This window comes from Thamnophis elegans, chromosome 14, assembly GCF_009769535.1.
Source record: "Thamnophis elegans isolate rThaEle1 chromosome 14, rThaEle1.pri, whole genome shotgun sequence".
NCBI classification, from domain to species: Eukaryota; Metazoa; Chordata; class Lepidosauria; order Squamata; family Colubridae; genus Thamnophis; species Thamnophis elegans.
This window is the reverse complement of record NC_045554.1, coordinates 5,965,690-5,986,788: the sequence shown is the minus strand read 5'-3', so window position 1 is coordinate 5,986,788 and position 21,099 is coordinate 5,965,690. Positions and strand designations below refer to the sequence as shown.

At 44.5% G+C, this 21,099-nt stretch overlaps 1 protein-coding gene and 1 long non-coding RNA gene across 2 annotated transcripts; one reads left to right on the top strand and one right to left on the bottom strand.

The window, feature by feature from the left end:
* Window positions 1-114: 114 nt before the first annotated feature.
* On the top strand, window positions 115-5,588 carry BHLHA15 (basic helix-loop-helix family member a15). The gene is made up of 2 exons (XM_032230824.1): window positions 115-928; window positions 4,636-5,588. Exon 2 carries the CDS (start codon window positions 4,838-4,840, stop codon window positions 5,348-5,350), a length of 513 nt encoding a protein of 170 aa, XP_032086715.1. The 5' UTR covers window positions 115-928; window positions 4,636-4,837; the 3' UTR covers window positions 5,351-5,588.
* Window positions 5,589-18,014: 12,426 nt separating this feature from the next.
* On the bottom strand, window positions 18,015-20,696 carry LOC116517700. Its single transcript, XR_004256483.1, has 2 exons — window positions 20,581-20,696; window positions 18,015-18,536 (listed from the first exon to the last, which is right to left on the bottom strand). It is a non-coding gene; the product is annotated as an uncharacterized LOC116517700 (long non-coding RNA).
* Between the last annotated feature and the right edge of the window lie 403 nt (window positions 20,697-21,099).

The following is a 21,099-nucleotide window of genomic DNA, read 5'->3' as shown; positions in this document are numbered from 1 at the left end:
TTGAATAAATGAATCCTTAAGTAGATATGAAATCTGATATTGACCAGAGTGTATATATGTGTGTGTAGTTGTGTGTCTTGTGTGTGCTTGGCGGGCGGGGGGGGGGGAGAAGTTTCAGAAAGAAGCAACTAGGCGAACCAGTTTGCAACTTGGCCTCGACCCAAAGAGAACATTAAACTTAACAGCTCTTCCTTTCTCCCTTTCTTTTCAATCTCTTTAATTTTTCCCTTGGGTCTTCCCTCGTTCTTCCTATCTGAGCCAAATCTATGGATCAGAACCTCAGCTTTTGAGCATCAAAACCTCACACTCCTGGTTTCAGGCTATGTCCTGGGTTGGCGCTTGCCCCCCCCCACCCCCCCAAGCACAACTGCCCCACCTGTGAGTATCCCAGAGTTGCAAACGAAGGCATGTAGGAATCTCAGCACCTTAAAAGAAAGCTGCGGAACTTCAGAGAAGGTTGCATTTGGTGCCACCTTCCTTTCCATGCTCAAAAAAAAATAAAAAAACCCCGTGCGCAACCAGAGAAAGGCTAGAAGCTGCAGTTGGGCTTGAGACCTCCAAAGTTGGCATTCAGCACCCCCAACTATCTGTCTTGCACCATGCTAGAAGAACCTCCCTGCCCCAAGTTCTGGGCCTCCCAGAATCCGAGTTGAGCTGCAACCACACGAGGAAAATATTCTGCTCCTAACCTTGCCGTTCTTGGCTTATTTGCAGTAGCCCTGGCCATGCCAGACTCCGCCTCCCTACCTGTTAGTGCATTAAAGTGACGTGTCCTAGCCCAGGTGAGCAGTCCGTGGGCAGGCGGGGATGGGCAGACGGCTGGCTTCCTGGGAGATGGGCACCCTCTCCTCCTGAGGCCGGGTCTGCGCCTTTTATGATCCCGTGCCAGGTTGGAACGGTTGAAGGATGCCGCCGGCACCTGCTGCAGGTAGGAATCGAATCATTTGTGGCCTCTTCGATTCAGAGCCATCCTAGGCAAATATTTGGGGATGAAAGAAGGGGTGATCAAATGGGTAGGTGGTCTACAAAAACTCTTATTCTACAAGGTCAACGGAGGACAGCCTATCTCTCTTGAAATGTCTTCAAAAATCCTCTCCCCCCCTCCCTAAATGGAAGACTTAGGAGCCTTTCTGTGCATGGTTCTCTTAACAATAACAGAGTTGGAAGGGGACCATGGAGGTCTTCTAGTCCTACCCCCTGCTTAGGCAAGAAACCCTATATCACTTCAGACAGTGTTGTCCAATATCTTCTTTAAAAACCTCCAACGTTGGAGCACTCACAACTTCCGAAGATAAGTCCTTCCCCTTGATTAATTGTTCTCCCTGTCAGGAAATTTCTAATGAATTCTAAGTTTCTTCTCTCCTTGATTAGTTTCCACCCATTGCTGCTTCTTCCTTCAGGTGCTTTGGAGAATAGCTTGACTCCCTCTTTTTTGGGGCAGCCCCTGAGATTTTTGTATACCCCTATTGCGTCACCCCTTAGTCCTTTTCATTAATCGTTTTCTGTGTCTCAGATACGGGGAAAACACACCAAGGAACCAATTACTGAACCTCTCCAAAAAATAAAAAAAGTGAATATATTGAGATCTTTAGTCCTAGATGAGAAAGTCACCCCAGTATGAATATACAGAAGAGTTATTCAAAGACCAGTGCACTTCCCCAGGCCCATAGATGTACAAGCTAAGAATTGTGGTTTATAAACAATGGCCGAAGGCTCAGTGGCTAAGACGCTGAGCTGGTCAATCAGAAAGGTCAGCAGTTTGGCGGTTCGAATCCCTCGCGTCACAGAGTGAGCTCCCGTAACTTGTCCCAGCTTCTGCCAACGTTCCGTGCGCCTTCGGCATTGAGTCATGCCGGCTACATGACCACGGAGACGTCTTGGGACAGCGCTGGCTGTTCGGCTTTGAAACGGAGATGAGCACCGCCCCCTAGAGTCGGGAATGACTAGCACATATGTGCGAGGGGAAGCTTTACCTTTACAATGGCCGAGCCCATTGTAGAAATCTTCCCGGGTTGAACCGAATACATTTTGCACCAACAGGTGAGCTGCAAATGGAAAAAAAATATTATTATTATTAGGCCCCTGGGTGGGGCCTGACTAGTAACCAATGCCAAATCCGGCGAAACAACTGGCCGCTGTGATACAATTGTATAATAATAATAATAATAATAAAAAAGCTGGCTTAATTTGGTGTGTCTCTCCCCCCCCCCCACTGTTCCATCCAAAGGACCGAGGCGTTACATGACGTCCAAATTCTTCCCTTCCCCTCCTCCTCTTTCCTTTTGGGATGTGAACACCTGATTAACCTTTGTCGCAAGGACAAGCGATTAGATTGTTCTGTGTCATACATCGTACACAACTCTTGGCTGCCGGTGGGCAGGCGGGGAGGGGAGGTTTTACGCCGCTCCACGAGAGCCCGTGGGCTGTGGATGTCACTCAACGTGTTTCATTCCACTTGGTTTCCTCTTGAGCTTTTAATTGGCGGGGGGGGGTAGTTTGTAGTTTGGGAAAGTTTTCTCCACATTCCTCTTTGGATCCTGTCCCAACAATTGGCAACTTGGTCAAATACCGTGATAAGGTTCTGTATCGAGGTATTTCGCCCTTCGAAAGCAGGGCCATAAGAGCAACCAACGTTTGTAAAGGTATGTCTAACCTTGAAATATAGGTGTTTTAAAAAGCTGGCAAGAAAGTGGGACTGGGATGGACACGGCCTGCCACAGAAACATCCTCTCTTTATTTTGGGAATAATAAATTCTGAGTGGCATTTCTTTGCAATGGAGTCGGAGCAGGGGCGGTATTCTGTTTAAAGCCTTTCTCAGCCCAAAAGCTCAAGAGAGTAAAACAATAGTAAAGAAGGGTGAGTAAGAGTCCAGTTCAACAAAATTGGTGGCCCATGCCATTGATCTATCTTATTAACCCATTAATTATATAATTATATGAAAGGTGGCTCAGGGGCTAAGACGCTGAGCTGCTCGATCAGAAAAGTCGGCAGTTCGGCGGCTCGAATCCCTAGCGCCGCGTAATGGAGTGAGCTCCCGTGACTTGTCCCAGCTTCTGACAATCTTAACAGTTCGAAAGCATGTTAAAAATGCAAGTAGAAAAATAGGGACCACCTTTGGTGGGAAAGTAACAGCGTTCCGTGCGCCTTCGGCGTTTAGCCATGCCGGCCACATGACCACAGAGACATCTTCGGACAGCGCTGGCTCTTTGGCTTTGAAACAGAGATGAGCACTGCCCCCTAGAGTCGGGAACGACTAGCATATATGTCTGAAGGGAACCTTTACCTTTTATATAATTATATAAATATCTTAATTATTACTAGATCCTCTCTTTTTACCACCCTGTAATGCCTTAATTAGGGATAGAATCAGGGTGACTAGATAGAGCTGAGCATTTACTGGCCAGATGCCCTTCCTGACGCCTATGCAGAGTTAGCAGCAGATTATTATTATTACTAGAGACTACACGATTGTAAAAAAAGGGAGAACACAGACCTTTTGGACCTGTGAATGCTTCTTTCTCCCTTATGCTGTGTTGTGTCTATGTCCATTTAGAAATAACATTGAAATTTTGGGTGCCAAAAATAAAACATGGAATCAGAAGGCTGGAAGAGACCTTATGCCATCTCCATCAAATGATTGTCCAGCCTATTTTTGAAAACCACATTGGAGCACCCAGAACTCCAGGAGGGTATTAATTCTTTTTTTAAAAAGCCACCCTTTTCTTTTTTTGTAAATATATTATGTTTTCATTCTTTTTGGGGGTGTCTTGACATCAGCTCTCTTACATAGTCGAATGCCTTTTTTTTTTACAGTAGAGCTGCTGTTAGAACGATTCCTAAGAACGCAAGAAACTGGGCAGAGTTATTGTAGATCGGTGTTTCTCAATGTTGGCAACTTTGGAATTCTGGGAGTTGAAGACCACACGTCTTAATGTCACCAAAGTTAGGAAAAACTATTGTAGATCTTCTGTAGAAGTTCAAAATATCTCAAGAGCTTATCCTTCTGTGTGATTTTTAACATGGGAGAGAAGTAGGTTTGATGTAAAGGTTTCCCCACAATCTATAGGTGCCCCTTAAGAATAAATAAGTGTTGGATAACCCTTTGTCTGAAGTGGTGTAGGGTTTCCTGCCTAGGCAGGGGGTTGAAGACCTCCAAGGTCCCTTCTGGTTGAAGACTAGAAGACCTCCAAGGTCCCTTCCAACTCTGTTATTCTATTCTACTCTACTCTACTCTACCCTACCCTACCCTACCCTATTCTAAATAGAAATATGTAGTCAAACAAGGTAGTTGGGTGAGTTCTCATTTTTAAACCCAAGAAGACCAGATGTCTTGTCTTCTTGTGTTTAACTGTAAAACTCTCTCAAGCAAGAAAATCCTTGAAAAATCAAAATGTAGCTTGAGAATGGAAATGTTCTAGGTGGGCATCATTTCTATCACCTCTAGATCCATTTTTCATTTAAGAAATCTCTCCAAAGTGTTGTTGTTCTTCTTCTTCTTCTTCTTCTTCTTCTTCTTCTTCTTCTTCTTCTTCTTCTTCTTCTTCTTCTTCTTCTTCTTCTTCTACTACTACTACTACTACTACTACTACTACTATTACTACTACTACTACTATTATTATTATTATTATTCACAGGATTCCCCAACTTCCATGGATCCTTGCATGTCTAGATCAAGATCTGATTGAGCTGACAGCTGAGGAAGATGAAGATGTAACTAGATAAAGTTGATGTCTTTGTTCAAAAAAAAAAAAAAGGATCCATCCTTGGGTTGACGTTGGGCCATCCTTCTGCTAGGAGATGAACGTCTAATTCCTAGATCTTGGGTTTAAACCAATCATGAAGGCCAAAAGCAAAGGAACCAAGCGTCGGAACGCCGTCAATGAAGAGACTTTAGGCCAAGAACTCACCCAGAGCAGAGATGATCTTCTGAAATATTCATGGCGCAAGGAGAAGAGGAACAAGGAAATCCCAAAGGCGGCCTCCAAACTTTCTTGGAACAGCAAGGATCGGCGCTTGCGGAGGCTGGAGAGCAATGAGCGTGAACGCCAACGCATGCACAAGCTCAACAACGCCTTCCAAGCGCTGAGAGAAGTCATCCCTCACGTCCGAGCGGAGAACAAGCTCTCCAAAATCGAGACCCTCACGTTGGCTAAGAACTACATCAAGTCCCTCACCTCCACCATCCTCAGGATGACCAATGGACACCACCCGGTGGTTGAAGGCACGGGCTCGGAAGGAAAGTCCAAACTCTATGAACACTATCAACAGCAGTGCGAGGAAGGTGATGAACCCAAGGAGCAGCTTCAGAAGTACTCCACCCAAATCCATAGCTTCAGGCAAGGCAGCTAAAGCTGGCTGCGCACCTGCGATTGTCTTCCAGGGCCCAAGAAGACATCCAACCTCCAAGTGGACGTGTGGGATTTTTCTCCGTAGTTTTGCAAAATGGAAAGCCAGTTTTGAACTTCTGATATATGAGAGGACCTGGGCATGCCATGAAACCCATCTTACGTTAAGTATAGAGTCTTATAGGTCACATAGGGTCTCCAGCTTGTGCGGGGGATTGATTTAGAAGACCTCCAAAGTCCCTTCCAACTCTACTATTCTGTTACAATCCATCCAGATTTTTTTCAAATAGTTTAGCTTCTTAAAAAGTAAGCACTTTTAAATTTCTTTAAAAAAGGAAAAGCAGCCAATATTCCTACAATGAATGTAAATCCTGCAAGCTGTTAGTTGTCCCATGCCAGGAAAGATATCCGAGGTGGCGCAGTGGTTAAATGCAGCACTGCAGGCTACTTCAGCTGACTGCAGTTCTGCAGTTCGGCTGTTCAAATCTCACCGGCTCAGGGTTGACTCAGCCTTCCATCCTTCCGAGGTGGGTAAAATGAGGACCCGGATTGTTGTTGGGGGCGATATGCTGACTCTGTAAACCGCTTAGAGAGGGCTGAAAGCCCTATGAAGCGGTATATAAGTCTAACTGCTATTGCTATTGCTATATCCAGATGTTCTTCAAGTTCATTACCTATTAGTTGTAGCCCTCATGATCCATGATGAGGGACGTTAGTGTTAGCTCCTCAACATCTGGCGATCCAGAGACCCCCGCATTTCCGACTTTAAGCTCAAACTAGATGAACTCATGTTAGTTGTTAGAATTTTTATGAAGGTTGTATATGTGTTTTTAATTGATAAATCAGCATGCACGACTCTAGATGACAGATAAGGTAAAGGTTCCCCTCGCACGTAGGTGTTAGTTGTTCCCAACTCTACATGCTCATCTCCATTTCGAAGCCGAAGAGCCAGCGCTGTCCGAAGACGTCTCCGTGGTCATGTGGCCACATGACTCAACGCCGAAGGCGCACGGAACGCTGTTCCCTTCTCAGGAACATTATCAGGTCCCTATTTTTCTACTTGCATTTTTAACATGCTTTCGAACTGCTAGGTTGGCAGAAGCTGGGTCAAGTCACGGGAGCTCCCTCCGTTACACGAACCGTCGAACTGCTGACCTTTCTGATCGACAAGCTCAGCGTCTTAGCCACTGAGCTACTGCATCTCTCTTCAGATGACAGACTTTGTACAAAAAAAGGGGGGCTTTAACACCACAATCTCCTTCGGGATCAGGACGAAATAACTTTTTTATTCCAATAGAAATAGCCGCTTCAGGATAGGACTACAGTAATGGATAGAGAATAAAGATCCCTTTGTCCCCGTTTTTAGGATTTTGATCTACATAGTTTATATTTTGTTGTTTTAATATTTTTTAAAAACCATAAATAAACCTCTCATTTAGCTGTCTGTATTTTGCATGCTGACAGAAGATTTATGTTTTCAATCAATGAATTAAATAGTCAACAGTGTGTTTTTGGTCCTTGTTTCTGTATTCTGGGATTCTCGTTCTGCTATTGGTAAGGGACATGAGTAGATGTTTCTCCAAGCTGAGTTGACAAAGTTGGCTTGTTGTAGAAGTGGGAACTCTGAAGACTTAAACGGGGCTCTAGAGCTACCCTTAGCTTTAAACATCCAAAGGAGAACTCAAATCTGTTCTTCTGGAGCCGCATGTGGCTCTTTCATCCCCCTGCTGTGGCTCCCTGTTGCTCAAAATATGCATCACAACCGCCAAAATACGCGACACCCGCTGGCACGTGATTGATTGAGCTGTTCAACCCCCCGGTAGACCAACCATGGTTAACTCCAAGAGAAGAAAAGTTTCAGAAGAAAACAAAATGTTTAATTCAACTACATATACTAGTTTTGGGGCTGTTCAGGAAATACCGTATTTTTCGAAGTATAAGACACACCAAGATTTTGAAGAGCAAATTAAAAAAAAATATTTTTTTGCACTCTGCAGACCTCCCAAAAATGGCCCGTTTTTCACAAAAACAGGTTTATTTTTCATCAAAAAAAGGGCATGAATAGTATTTAGGAGGCTTATAGAATGCTCCTGGGGGCTGGGAGAGGGGGAAAACGAGCAAAAAACGGGACCGGCTTTTGTCAAAAAAAGGCCATGCATAGCCTTTAGGAGACTTATAGAGTGCTCCTGAGGGCTGGGGGGGGGGCAAAAAATGGCCCGTTTTTCACTCATTTATGCCCTCCCCAGCCCGCAGGAGCACTCCGGAAGCCTTCTAAAGGCTATGCACGGCCATTTTGGTGAAGGGAGCAGGGTTTCTGGAGGTCAAAAATGCTGTACTCAGTGTGTAAGACGCACCCAGATCTTCACCCTCTTTTTCGAGGGCAAAAGGTGCGTCTTATACTCTGAAAAATACGGTAGTCGGGCACGGGAAGGGTTTTGTGGTTCCCATTGTTTTCTTTTCTGTGGGAAATGGGTCCAAATGGATCTTTGGAGTGTTTAAGGTTGCCCACCGCTGTTCTAGAGTGTTGAGATGAAAACAGAAAGGCCACCTCTGGCCATGCTTAGAGTTGAGCACCAACTTATTTATGTAACATCTCAATCCGCAAGAACAGTGTTTCTAAAAATCTGGCCACTTGAAGATGGCTTTATCCCTCCCCATATGCTGGACTACAACTCCCAGCTTCCCCTGCCACCATTGCTCCCACAGCCGCCAAACTGTCTAAAATTATCAGCCACTGTAAAAGGAGGGAAAAAATGCCTTCTGCATCTCATTTTTTTTAAAAAAAATATTTTTATTCTTTTTACATTTAAAACAGTGCAGTGCTGCGAAGTCGTACTGACTGTACAATCACATTATATACAGATAATCTCGTCTGAGAGCTATTAGCCTCCCTAATTCATTATCTATCCTTCTATCCAATCACATTATTTACAGTTGGTTCCAGTCTTCTCACCTTGTCTTATACCAATAATAAAATATTCCAAACTTCATAATATGCCGATTTCCCTTTATTTTTTAATTCAAAGGTGAGCTCACCAATCTGCTTCCGTACAGGCCAAAAATTTTCCTAATGATGTTTAACTCTGATGGGATATTTTCTTTTTCCCCCAATACTGCGCATAGATGATTATACGTGCCGCAGTTAATCTATGTATAACTAGATAGAGCCTTGTGCATCTCATTAAGCCATATTCTAGGCAAATGTGTCTCACATTGAAGAGGTGCACTTCACATCTTGGCAAATTGAAGAGGTGGACTTCAATACACCCATCTTACAGTGGCCAAGTTGAGAAATACTGCACTAGAATCTTTCCTCCCTGAAACATCCATCTTTGCAACATATAAAGTGAAAAGCGACTGCTGTGATAAAATCACCAAGATCCAAACTCTGTCCATGCCAAAAAACTAGAAAGAAGACGGTATATGATTGAAAAGAACATTTCTTTGATAGATAGATGATAGATAGATAGATAGATAGATAGATAGATAGATAGATAGATAGATAGATAGAGATGATAGATAGATAGATAGATAGATAGACAGGCAGACAGAGACAGATAGACAGATAGATAGACACACAGAGAGAGAGAGTCAGAGAGCGAGGGGGAGATAGATAGATAGATGATTGATAGATAGATAGATAGATAGACAGACAGATAGAGACAGATAGACAGAGGCAGATAGACAGACAGACAGACAGAGACAATTAGACAGAGACAGATAGACAGACAGACAGAGGGGGAGATAGATAGATAGATAGATAGATAGATAGATAGATAGATAGATAGATAGATAGATAGATAGATAGATAGATATAGATGATAAATAGATAGATAGATACATGATAGATAGATAGATAGATATAGATGATAAATAGATAGATAGATACATGATAGATAGATAGATAGATAGATAGATAGATAGATAGATAGATAGATAGATAGATAGATACATGATAGATACATGATAGATAGATATAGATAGATAGATATGGATGATAGATAGATAGATAGATAGATAGATAGATAGATAGATAGATAGATAGATAGATAGATAGATAGATATAGATAATAGATACATGATAGATACATGATAGATAGATATAGATAGATAGATATAGATGATAAATAGATAGATAGATATAGATGATAGATAGATAGATACATGATAGATAGATAGATGATAGATAGATAGATATAGATGATAGATAGATAGATAGATAGATAGATACATGATAGATAGATAGATAGATGATAGATAGATAGATATAGATGATAGATAGATAGATACATGATAGATAGATACATGATAGATAGATGATAGACAGACAGATATAGAGATAGATAGATATATAGAATAGATATAGATATAGATATCTATAACAACTAAAAGATATACAATATATTCCAATTGTGCCCTTATCCCTTTCAAAAAAACATTATATTCTTTAGGTTTATTCCCTTTGCCTTCCACCAATACTGGTTTTATAAACCCCCTCCCCATTTCATTATAATTATTTGTTTCGATCATCCCTTTTTAAAATTTAATTTCTGTTGTTCATTGATCATTTGCTGCCGTACTCCAAATTCCGTTATACCCCTCATTTCTTTGAATATCTCCATTTCGTCCCCAATATTTAGCCATCGCTCGTTCTAAGCTGCCATTATCATTTCTTTACAGTGTGTCTTTTCCACTTGCAATCCGAACCAGTAGCTGTTTAGGAGCCGATTGTGTGCGCTTTATTTTTTGTTAAATTTTATTTTGAAGAATAAAGGACATTTTACTTAAAGTCAGGTGGGTTTCCTTCTGGGTGTGGGAACGTAAGAACAATAGCTGCCTTAATCAGAGGTCCTGAATCGGCCACTCTCCTAAAACAGTCCACTTTTTTTTTTTAATCGATGATGTTCGTGCATCATGTTCGAAGAGGAACTTGACATCTATCAGGTTGTCTTCTGACCACAATGTGTCCGAAGCAGAGGTGGGTTTCTACCAGTTCGGCTGAGTAGGTAGTAACGCGGCTTGCCACCCCCACCCGAAACTGGTAGAACATCTTGATTTTCGGTTCTGTGCATACGCAGGACAATCTTCATTGCAAAAATTTATTCCTCCCCCCCCTTTTCTAACGTGCGCATTCACAGATGTTTAGGTGCAAATGCGCATTCGTGCGGAGTTTCACTCGCACGCATGCGCAAGCTTTTTTGTGCGCCGAACCGACAGTTGTACCGGTAGCAACCCAAACCCAGTAGCTGGTAAGGCCGATGCGGGCATGAAATGTTCTGCTCCATGTCGGTGAGGCTTCTGTGGGCGCACACACCATTACGGCAGCATTTGCAGCTCTGGCTTTGTGGAGTTAAAAAAGAAATAGACATAAAAAAATCCTGCAGAACGATTACGTTCGGGAGCGAGATGTAAGGAGGAACAGCCCCGGCGGATCGGACGATCGCTACAACTGCCCAGCGGTTGCGAGGCCCTCCCCGCTTTGCCTTTGGTGACATTCAACGTGTCCCCGTTTTGCAGAACAAAAGCCGTGGAAAAGGTGCAACAAAGTGGCTGGAAAAGGTCACCGTTGTTTACCGTGTTGGCAGAGGTGCCCTTGATCAAAGTGGAATCTTCTGCATCACTTGGGACGAACAGGGGAAGACTGATTAAACACAAACAATGCCCTCTTCGCCGAGAACGAGACGATTTTTTAAGGGTGGCTGCGGAGAACTGGAATCTGTTCTCCGGCATTTTCCTACGGGCATTGTCTTAAGTTCACCCACTTAACAGAGACCTGGATTGTTCTCCGGTTGGCATTTCGAGCGCGGATGTCACGCTGGGTAGGGCCACGGCATTCTTCTGGATGGGGTTCAAGGCAGAGTTGAAATCTGTGCTGTTGTTTGGTGCCATCAGAGGTGGCACCAAGTTGATCTCTAGAAGACCGCTCCCCTTCTCTGTTGTTTTCTGTGGGACTTAAGGAACACAAGATGTTCCTTGGGGGGTAACATCTCAGATAAGTTCACCTTCTCCGTTCCAAAGTTGGAGGTTGGACAGAGAATTTAAGATCCTCTACTGCTTCCAACACCGATTCTTATATCGGTTCTCCTGGTTGATCGGGGGGCTGGACTAGAAGACCTCCAAGATCCCTTCCAGCTCCCTCCAAAATAATTCTAATTCTATTCTGGCGGCTTTCTACCGCTGCACCATAGAGAGTATTTTAACTTGCTGCACCTGTGTCTCATTTGCCAATTGCACAGTGGCAGATAGGACAGTGCTCCAGAGGGTCAACGTCGTTGCCCAGAGGATCATGGGTTGCCCTCTCCCCTCTTTGGAAGAGATTTATACCTCCCGCTGCCATAAGAAAGTTGAAACATCCTTAAAGCATCGCACAGATTGGGCCTCCTTAGGGTACCGTCGACCGGACAATGCCGGTTGGCGACTACCTGAGGGAGGTCTTTCTCTGTAGCTACTCCGGCCCTGTGGAACGATCTTCCCGCAGAGATCTGGACCCTTCCCACTCTCCCGGCCTTCCGTAAAGCCATTAAAACCTGGCTGTTCCGGCAGGCCTGGGGCTGTTGACCCCAAAATATGGTCCAGCCCCACTTAGAATGGAGTGCATGATGTGTTTTTTTTTTAAATCTATTTTTTTTTCTTTCCTCTTCTTTTCTTTTTTGATTTACTGTATTGTTAGCCGCCCGGAGTCCCACGGGATTGGGCGGCATACAAATGTTATTAAAACTTAAACTTAAAGATCCATCTCATCCTGGCCACCCCCTTTTTTTTGAACTATTACCCTCTGGCTGAAAAACAGCTTCTATCCCAGGGCAGTAACTATATTGAATTCTATGGCATAGTGCCGGGATGGTGAACCTATGGCATTCGTGCCACAGACGGCACGTAGAGCCATTTCCCCGGGCAAGCAAGGCGTTGCCCTGTCAGCTGGCCAGCGCGCACGCATGCACTGGCCAGGTGACTTCAGCCTTTTTTTGAGGCCATTTTTCGCCCTCCCCAGGCTCCGGAGGCTTTATAGGGGTGGCTTCCTGCCGGTTCTAATCTCTTCTATAGAAGAGGTTCCACAAATCTACCGTGCCGTTTAGAACCGGTTCCAGCTCCCTCCTCCCGCCCGCCCGCTTGCCCTGCCCGCCGCTCACTGATTGGCTGGCTCGCCAATTGCCCCGCCGGCCTCTAAGAGTCCTATCTGAACCTTAAAGTCTTAAAGCTGTCAAGTTTGAACACCCCTGCAGGCAGAAATCCATTCAAGACGGGCTATTTCAAAACTCCTTGCAGCAATGTTTTACCGCTAACGAAAGCAGAATGGTAGGATTAGAACGAGCAGCCCTTCACCCAAGATCCAACAGAGGAGAAAAGTAATCTAATGACAATAGGAACTGCCCAACACCCTTTTAGAAACACAGAGCCCACATTGCATAAATCCAAAACTTTAAAGTTACAGAAACTATAAAGGTCCATCCACCTATTCAACCATTTGGTCAGCTGTCCCAGAACTGTATGCTGTCTTTGTGGGTGTGATTCTGTTCGTCAATAAACTTTCTTTCCAATCCGCCTCCATGTTGTTTCCATCATCTTTCTCCCAGCTTGGAACTGAACCAGATGGATTTTCCTTCCAACACCCACAAATATTGGTGTGCTGTTATCCTGTCACCCCTAGTCCTTCTTATTTATTTATTTTTAAATTAAACTAGACCTATCCAATTCTTGCAACCGTTCTTTGCATGCTTTAAGCCTTTGGTCCCCTAATCATCTTTGTTGTTCTTCTCTGCACTCTTTCCAGAGTCTCGACATCTTTTTTATATTGTGGTGACCAAAACACTGGATGCAGTGTTCCAAGAGTGGGCTTACCAAGGCCTTATGAAGGGGCATGTCTTTTGCACCCAAACTCTAAGCATCATTCATGAAAACACAACCGTCCTGACCTTCGGAGACAAGCCAGGGAACTTTGGCTTGTATAACATCTCAAAGGCCAGCTGCCAGCAGAGCTTGGACGATGGGGAGGTTGGGGAGGAACTTGGGCCAGTCCTGGAGTCTGGGGAAGTCTCTGATGGATATTGAGCCGAGGTGGCGCAGTGGTTAGGGTGCAGGCCACTTCAACTGACTGTTATTTGCAGTTCAGCGGTTCTAATCTCACTGGCTCAAGGTTGACTCAGCCTTCCATCCTTCCGAGGTGGGTGAAATGAGGACCCAGACTGTGGGGGTGATATGCTGACTCTGTAAACCGCTTAGAGAGGGCTGAAAGCCCTATGAAGCGGTATATAAGTCTAACTGCTATTGCTATTGCTATTCTACGTCAGACACAGAGATAGATCCAGGGCCGTCTGACATTTCCCAGCTGCCTTCGGAGTTGGAGATAAGTGAGGAAGAAGAGCAGCTGGAGCCTGTTCCAGATGTGTGTAGGTGCAGAGATATTAGGAGTCACAAACGGAAGGCGTTGTGACTTTGTAGAAGTTCTACGGTCCTCTAAGTTAAAGAGAAGGTCCAACATGTAAGGAACTCAAGAAACTCACCTGAAGGTAAAAGAAGAAGCAATGGGTAGAAACTAAGAGAGAAGCAACTTAGAACTAAGGAGAAATGTATTGACCTTGAGATGTTGTGGGATGTTCCAACACAGGAGTTTTTTCGGAAGAGCCTGGACCACCCTTTGGCTGAAATGGCACAGGGTTTCCTGCTTGAGCAGGGGGTTGGACTAGAAGACCTCCAGGTTCCTTTCCAACTCTTGTTTGTTCTGTTATTCATTCCTTTCTTCCCAGCTGTCGACCCTCCTCAATGAGCGAGGAAGAGTTTCAAACGGTCGACCCGTTGTACCCAACCCAGGAACAACCGCAAACCACTTGGCCCAAATTAAGCAGTTAAAAGATACTACAGTATCCACTTTCCCCCTTGGTGCCAACACAAACATCGCTCCTCTTAATCTCTGTAGAAGACACTTCCAGGGCAAAGCAGAAAAGCCAGTTTGGAAGGAAGAAAGCCCTTTCTCTCGACATTCTCTGGTGCATCTGCTCACACTTCTTCCGGCTTGAAACAGCCAGCAGAGAGGAACAGCTCAACGCACCAAAAAAAAAACCGCTTGTAAAATCAGGTTCGCCGTTGTTGGCTCCCCTCTTCTTTGCTCATTTGCAAAATTAGGAATGCTGGTTGTTGTTGAGGGTTGGGAAGTAACTCTGATTGACACTCTTGAGAGACCGCCTGCTGCCAATTACCTCCCAAAGATCCATTAGATCACACAGGGTCGGCCTCCTCCGGGTTCCGTCTACCAGCCAATGCCACCTGGCTACTACCCGGGGGAGGGCCTTCTCTGTGGCAGCTCCGGCCCTCTGGAACGAACTCCCGGCAGGGATTCGGACCCTCACCTCTCTCCAGGCCTTCCGAAAAGCCGTCAAAACCTGGCTTTGCCGGCAGGCCTGGGGTTGATGAGTTCCCCTCCCCTCTCGACTTGTGTGGTTGTGTGATTCTTGCCAATTTTAATTACTTGTATTCTGTTCTATGTTCCCCTTTTTCCCCTTTTGAGTTGTTCGCCGCCCTGAGTCCCTCCCGGAGAAGGGCGGCATACAAATAATAAAATTCAATTCAATTCAATTCTCATAGAGAATTGAATCTCATAGAGAGCAATTTAACTCAGAGAGAAATACTACCCCCCCTCCCTTCTCTGTAGAAAAAAATTGCCGTAGCGTATTACTATTTTCCCAATTCCTACCCTGTTTCCCTGAAAATAAGACCTCCCCGGATAATAAGCCCAATCGGGCTTTTGAGCGCATGCGCTAAAATAAGCCCTCCCCCTGAAAATAAGACCTCCCCGAAAATATTGCAACACAGCAGCAGCTGATAACTGGCGTACGGCTCTGCTCCCCCCCCCCCTCTGCCTCCGACACAGAGCCCTCATCGGAGCCTTCCGCAGATCACGCTCACCGCCTCCTGCACCTCAAATTAAGACCTCCCCGAAAATAAGGCCAAGCGCTTATTTTGGGGGGTCAAAAGATGGACCGCTGCTGTTTTCCCAATTACATATGAGCCAGCTGTGTGCAGCAGCTGCCAAAAAAGCCAACACAGTTCTAGGCTACATAAACAGAGTCAAGATCATGTGAAGTGTTGATACCACTTTATAATGCCTTGGTAAGGCCACACTTGGAATACGGCATTCAGTTTTGGTCTCCACGATATAGAAAAGAGGTTGAGACTCTATAAAGAGTGCAGAGAAGAGCAACAAAGAGGATTAGGGGACTGGAGGCTAAAACATATGAAGAACGGTTGCAGGAACTAGGTAGGTCCAGTTTAATGAAAAGAAGGACTAGGGGAGACATGATAGCAGTCTTCCAATATCTCCAGGACTGCCACAAAGAAGAAGTGGGAGTCAAACTATTCTCCAAGGCACCTGAGTGTAGAACAAGAAGCAATGGATGGAAACTAATCAAGGAGAGAAGCAACCTAGAACTAATAAGAAATTTCCTAATAGTTAGAACAATTAATCAGTGGAAGAACTTGCCTCCAGAAGTTGTGAACGTTTTTAAGAAGATGTTGGATATCCATTTGTCTGAAGTGGTGTAGGGTTTCCTGCCTAAGCAGGGGGTTGGACTAGAAGACCTCCAAGGTCCCTTCCAACTCTGTTATTCTATTCTAAATTAAGAGTACATTTAAAAGAAAGGAAACGTTAAAAATGAAATGTACACGGTTAACATCTTGATTTGATTTTATTGTCCCCTCTGGGCCATTTCTACATTTCGTTGGGTTTCGATTCGTGCCGTGGGTGAATTTTTCTTTAGGCGTACACACGTACATTCTTCACTTCTCATTCCCCAGTGGAGAAAAAAACAACAACCCAAATGGTGTCCTCAGTGTCGGGGAAGGGAAAATGTGTCTCGCTTTTGCTTGAATATTGAATAAAATGTGAACATTTCATAAACAGGTGTCCACGTATCAAGAGGCACCCGTGCCACAATTTTTTCTTTCTCGACAGCGACAAATACAAAAATATTTCACTCTGAAAAACTGGCCACCGGTAGAAAAGGAACCGTTCTGCTTTTAAAACAGAACATCTATCCACCCCCCCCCCCCCCGTTTTTGAGAACATGATGCTTAAAACACACTCATCCCACCTGTATTTTTTCCCTCCCTTGGTGTCACAGCTACGTACACATCCAGGCACTCAAAGGGAAAAGAAATGTAAAGGTATTGATTTCAAATGCAAAAGAATTCTGGAACCAGGCCACAATGTTGCTCGCTGTCTCTCTCTCACACTAGAGGCATCACCAGAGAAGATACACAACTGGATCGAAAACTCCTTGTTCTGATTAAGGTCAACGGGGCCCCATCAAGGAGGCAGGAGTGTCCTTCGCTTAGCTGTTTTAGTGCACTTTTGCGGAAAGGAAAGAAGGAAGGAAGAGGGAGGGAGGGAAAGAAGAAAAAGAAAGAAAGATAAGGAAGGAAGCAAGTAAAGTATGAAAGGAAGGGGAAGAAGGGAGAGGGGGAAAGAATAAAGTGAGAGAAGGAGAGAGAAAGAAAAAAGAAAGAGAGAGGGGAGGGAAATGAGAAAGAAAGATAGATGAAGGACGGAAGAAAGGGAAGTAGGAAAGGAAGGGGAAGGAGGGAGAGGGGGAAAGAATACAGTAAAGTGGGAGAGAGAGAGAGAGAAAGAAAAAGAAAAGAGAGAGGGGAGGGAAATGAGAAAGAAAAAGAAAGATAGATGAAGGAAGGAAGGAAGAAAGGGAAGTAGGAAAGGAAGGGAAAGGAGGGAGAGGGGGAAGGAATAAAGTAAAGTGAGATAAGGTAAAGTGACAGAGAAAGAAACAGAGAGGGGGGAAGAAAACGAAGAAAGAAAAAGAGATAGATGAAGGAAAGAAGGGAAATAGGAAAGGAAGGGGAAGGAGGGAGAGGGGTAAAGGAAGGAAAGAAAGAAAGAAAGAAAGAAAGAAAGAAAGAAAGAAAGAAAGAAAGAAAGACAATCAATCTATACATCTTTGAGTTGCTGAGATCGAGTGCTCTAAATCAACAGGAAAAATGGAGCCATTGGCCATTTTCACAGCTGCATTTCGCCCAGGGGTTGCCAGCTGCCAATCTTGGCTTTTCAATCCCTAGCTGCTTCTCTGCTCATTCTCATCATTGGGTGACAAATGTAGGGCCCCCTGGGGCCTTTGAAGAAAATCTATCTATCTATCTATCTATCTATCTATCTATCTATCTATCTATCTATCTATCTATCTCCATCCATCCATCCATCCATCCATCCATCCAAAGTGCTACCTATAGAATTAACTAACTGGCTCAGTTTATTCATGTCAACCCCATCTGGGAGGCTGGCTCACCATAGACCAGGTCCTGCCTGTGGAACATCTAAGAAAGCCAGGGATCGGGTCAACGATACTCCGAGGGGTGGGGGGGCTTAGAATAGAAAGGGTTAATCGATCCTAATTCGCCTACATTGTTGGGTCATATACTGGCCAGCATAAACCAAGGCTTAGTTGATGGGAACGAATCCAGGGCTACCGGAGAACTTCAGATTCCACCAGGCCTAAGAAATGCGACAATAAATTAAGGGGTTAAAACAACAACATGAGCAGAATTCACACATACACACACACATACACACACACACAAACATCCAGTTCTCCCACTGAGGTGGTGGGACATGCAGTCTCTCTGTTCAACTGTCTCCAAATCATGATCTTCTCCGTTGTGTATCTTCTCCACTGGAAGGATGGGGTTGAATCTTAACTCCAAGAATGCTCACGGAGAAGTGGGGAATTCTGGGAGATCACAAACACACACAACTGGGAGACCACCACCACCACCACCCTCCCAGGTTGGAGCATCACTTCGACGAGGATGGGGGTCGACGCCTGCGGTCTCGCCAAAGGGACACAAGATGGAAGGGTCGGTGTGGATTTCATGCTTGGAGTTGGCTTGGTCTCCTTGGGCACTCAATGGGGGAGCGTTCCAAAACCAGCCTGGTGTTCCGGGTAGCTTCCGTGATCCAGGACACCCGCCATGAGCAGAAGGTGGAAACGTCAGAAGACAAGTCAACACTGGACAGCGTTAAGGTCCAAGTCTTGGACGCCGTCGACAAAAATGGTGGTTTGGGGCTGGTGGCTTCCATGAACCTCTAAGCTAGTGAGGTTGTGAGGAGAGCTGCTGGGACCATCCTGAGCCGCCACCTTGGTCCTTTCGGTCGAGTTTCCTCGGACGGTGATGTGTTCCCATCCTCCCTGCAAAGTCAGGAACGGGGAGGGAATGGTTTATATGCAGTTGACATTGCTCATGTGTAATACCTCTCCTGTAACTTTTGCCATTCATTTAATTCTATCGAGGCCAAGGTGGCGCAGTGGTTAGAGAGGGGTACTGCAGGCTACTTCTGCTGACTGCTAGCTGCAGTTCAGCAGTTCAAATATCACCAGGCTCAAGGTTGGACTCAGCCTTCCATCCTTCCGAGGTGGGTAAAATGAGGACCCAGATTGTTGGGGGCAAGAGAGGCTGACTCTGTAAACCGCTTAGAGAGGGCTGTAAAAGCAGTATATAAGTCTTAAGTGCTATTGTTATTGTTATTTCTTTCTTTCTTTCTTTCTATCTATCTATCTATCTATCTATCATCTATCTATCTATCTATCATCTCTATCATCTATCCATCTATATCATCTATCTATCTATCATCTATCAATCTATCTATCTAGCTATCTTCTATCTATATCTATCTATCTATCTATCTATCTATCTATCTATCTATCTATCTATCTATCTATCTATCTATCTATCTATCTATCTATCATCTCTATCATCTATCCATCTATATCATCTATCTATCTATCATCTATCAATCTATCTTCTATCTATCTATCTATCTATCTATCTATCTATCTATCTATCTATCTATCTATCTATCTACCTATCTATCTATCTATTTTCTTTCTATCTATCTATCTATCTATCTATCTATCTATCTATCTATCATCTATCTATCTATCTATCTATCTATCTATCTATCTATCTATCATCTATCTATCTATCTATCATCTATCTATCTATCTATCTATCTATCTATCTATCTATCTATCTTTCTTTCTTTCTTCTATCTAATCTCCCTCTCTTGCTAAGATCTTTCTCTCTGTAATCTATCAATCATCTATCTATCTATCTATCTATCTATCTATCTATCTATCTATCTATCATCTATCTATCTATCTATCTATCTATCTATCTATCTATCTATCTATCTATCTATCTATCTATCTATCATCTATCCAATCATCCATCTGACACAAAGTGTTCCAACTACACAACTTAGGCTACACCAAATTCTGTTTCAAAAGTCAGAAGGACTCACCTCCTATGAGTTGGACCCTGGACAATCAGAAAGCCCTAAAGGAAATTAAAAAGCCCTAGACATCTCCTCACCAACTAATCAACACCCACAGAGAGGAAGACCAAGATTTAACACTAGACCAACAATCTAGACGTAAACAATACTCCATTTGAGGATCCATCAACTCCGTCAAAAAAAGCCTAACATTAAACAACAGCCTAATCAAGGAGTTAGCAAGAACACTCCCACCAACACAAAACAGAGCAAGCAGTGTGTGTGTGTGTGTATGTGTGTGTCTGTGTGTTTAGTGCTCATTGAGCAGGATGGTTTTCTCGTAGACATTTCATTATCCAACTAGGTAACATTATCAGTATATGTATAAAAACAGAGGAAACACAATTCCTTTCTAGTACTGATGATGTTATCTAGTTGGGTAATGAAATGTCTAACAGAAAGCCACCCTGCTCAAAAGAGCACCAAAGACCCCACAAGTCCTCCTCCTCTTCTTCCTCGTCCCCCAAAATCCCACTGCCTTCAAGCCCTGATGATGTTACCTAGCTGTGTCACGAAACGTCTGCAAGAAAACCACCAAGCTCAGAGAGCACCAAGGACCCCGCAGTCCTCCTCCTCCTCTCTGCACCCTGCCCTCCCTTCTAGCACTGATGACGCTACCTCGTTGGGTCACGAAACGCCCGCAAGAAACACCACCAAGCTCAGAGAGCACCAAGGACCCCGCAGTCCTCCTCCTCCTCTCTGCACCCTGCCCTCCCTTCTAGCACTGATGATGCTACCTAGTTGGGTCACGAAACGCCCACAAGAAACACCACCAAGCTCAGAGAGCACCACAGTTGGAACCTGACTCTTCAGAAACCTTCCGCCTAAAAGACCTCTTGTCTCTTCTGCTTATAGAGCTCTCTGGATGACGGAGAAGACCAAGAGTTTTGGAAGCTCACCCCGATGCCGTAGTCCCAGGAGACTCCCTTGGGTTCCAGAGGCTGCACCCCGGTCCGGTGGCAGACAGTCCCACAGCTCAGGCTGTGACTCCCTTGGACTTTATCAGCTATCACCCAGATCTAAAAAAAATAAATATAAATATAACAGGAAAGGTTTTGCAAACCATCCTTCTTCATGAACACGTCATGCCCAGGTCAAAGATGGGCTTTGAAGACGGCCGAGGTGCTCTCACAAAGCCGAGAGAGCCGAGGTGGCGCAAGTGGTTAGGGTGCAGTACTGCAGGCCACTTCAGCTGACTGTTATCTGCAGTTCAGCGGTTCTAATCTCACCGGCTCAAGGTTGACTCAGCCTCCCATCCTTCCGAGGTGGGTGAAATGAGGACCCAGACTGTGGGGGCGATATGCTGACTCTGTAAACCGCTTAGAGAGGGCTGAAAGCGCTATGAAGCGGTATATAAGTCGAACTGCTATTGCTATTGCTAAGTGGCAGCCGGGAGGGGTATTTTTCAGAGTCATAAA

Coding starts and splice junctions, on each gene's coding strand:
- BHLHA15 (XM_032230824.1), top strand. CDS start 4,838: ATGAAGGCCAAAAGCAAAGGAACCAAGCGTCGGAACGCCGTCAATGAA.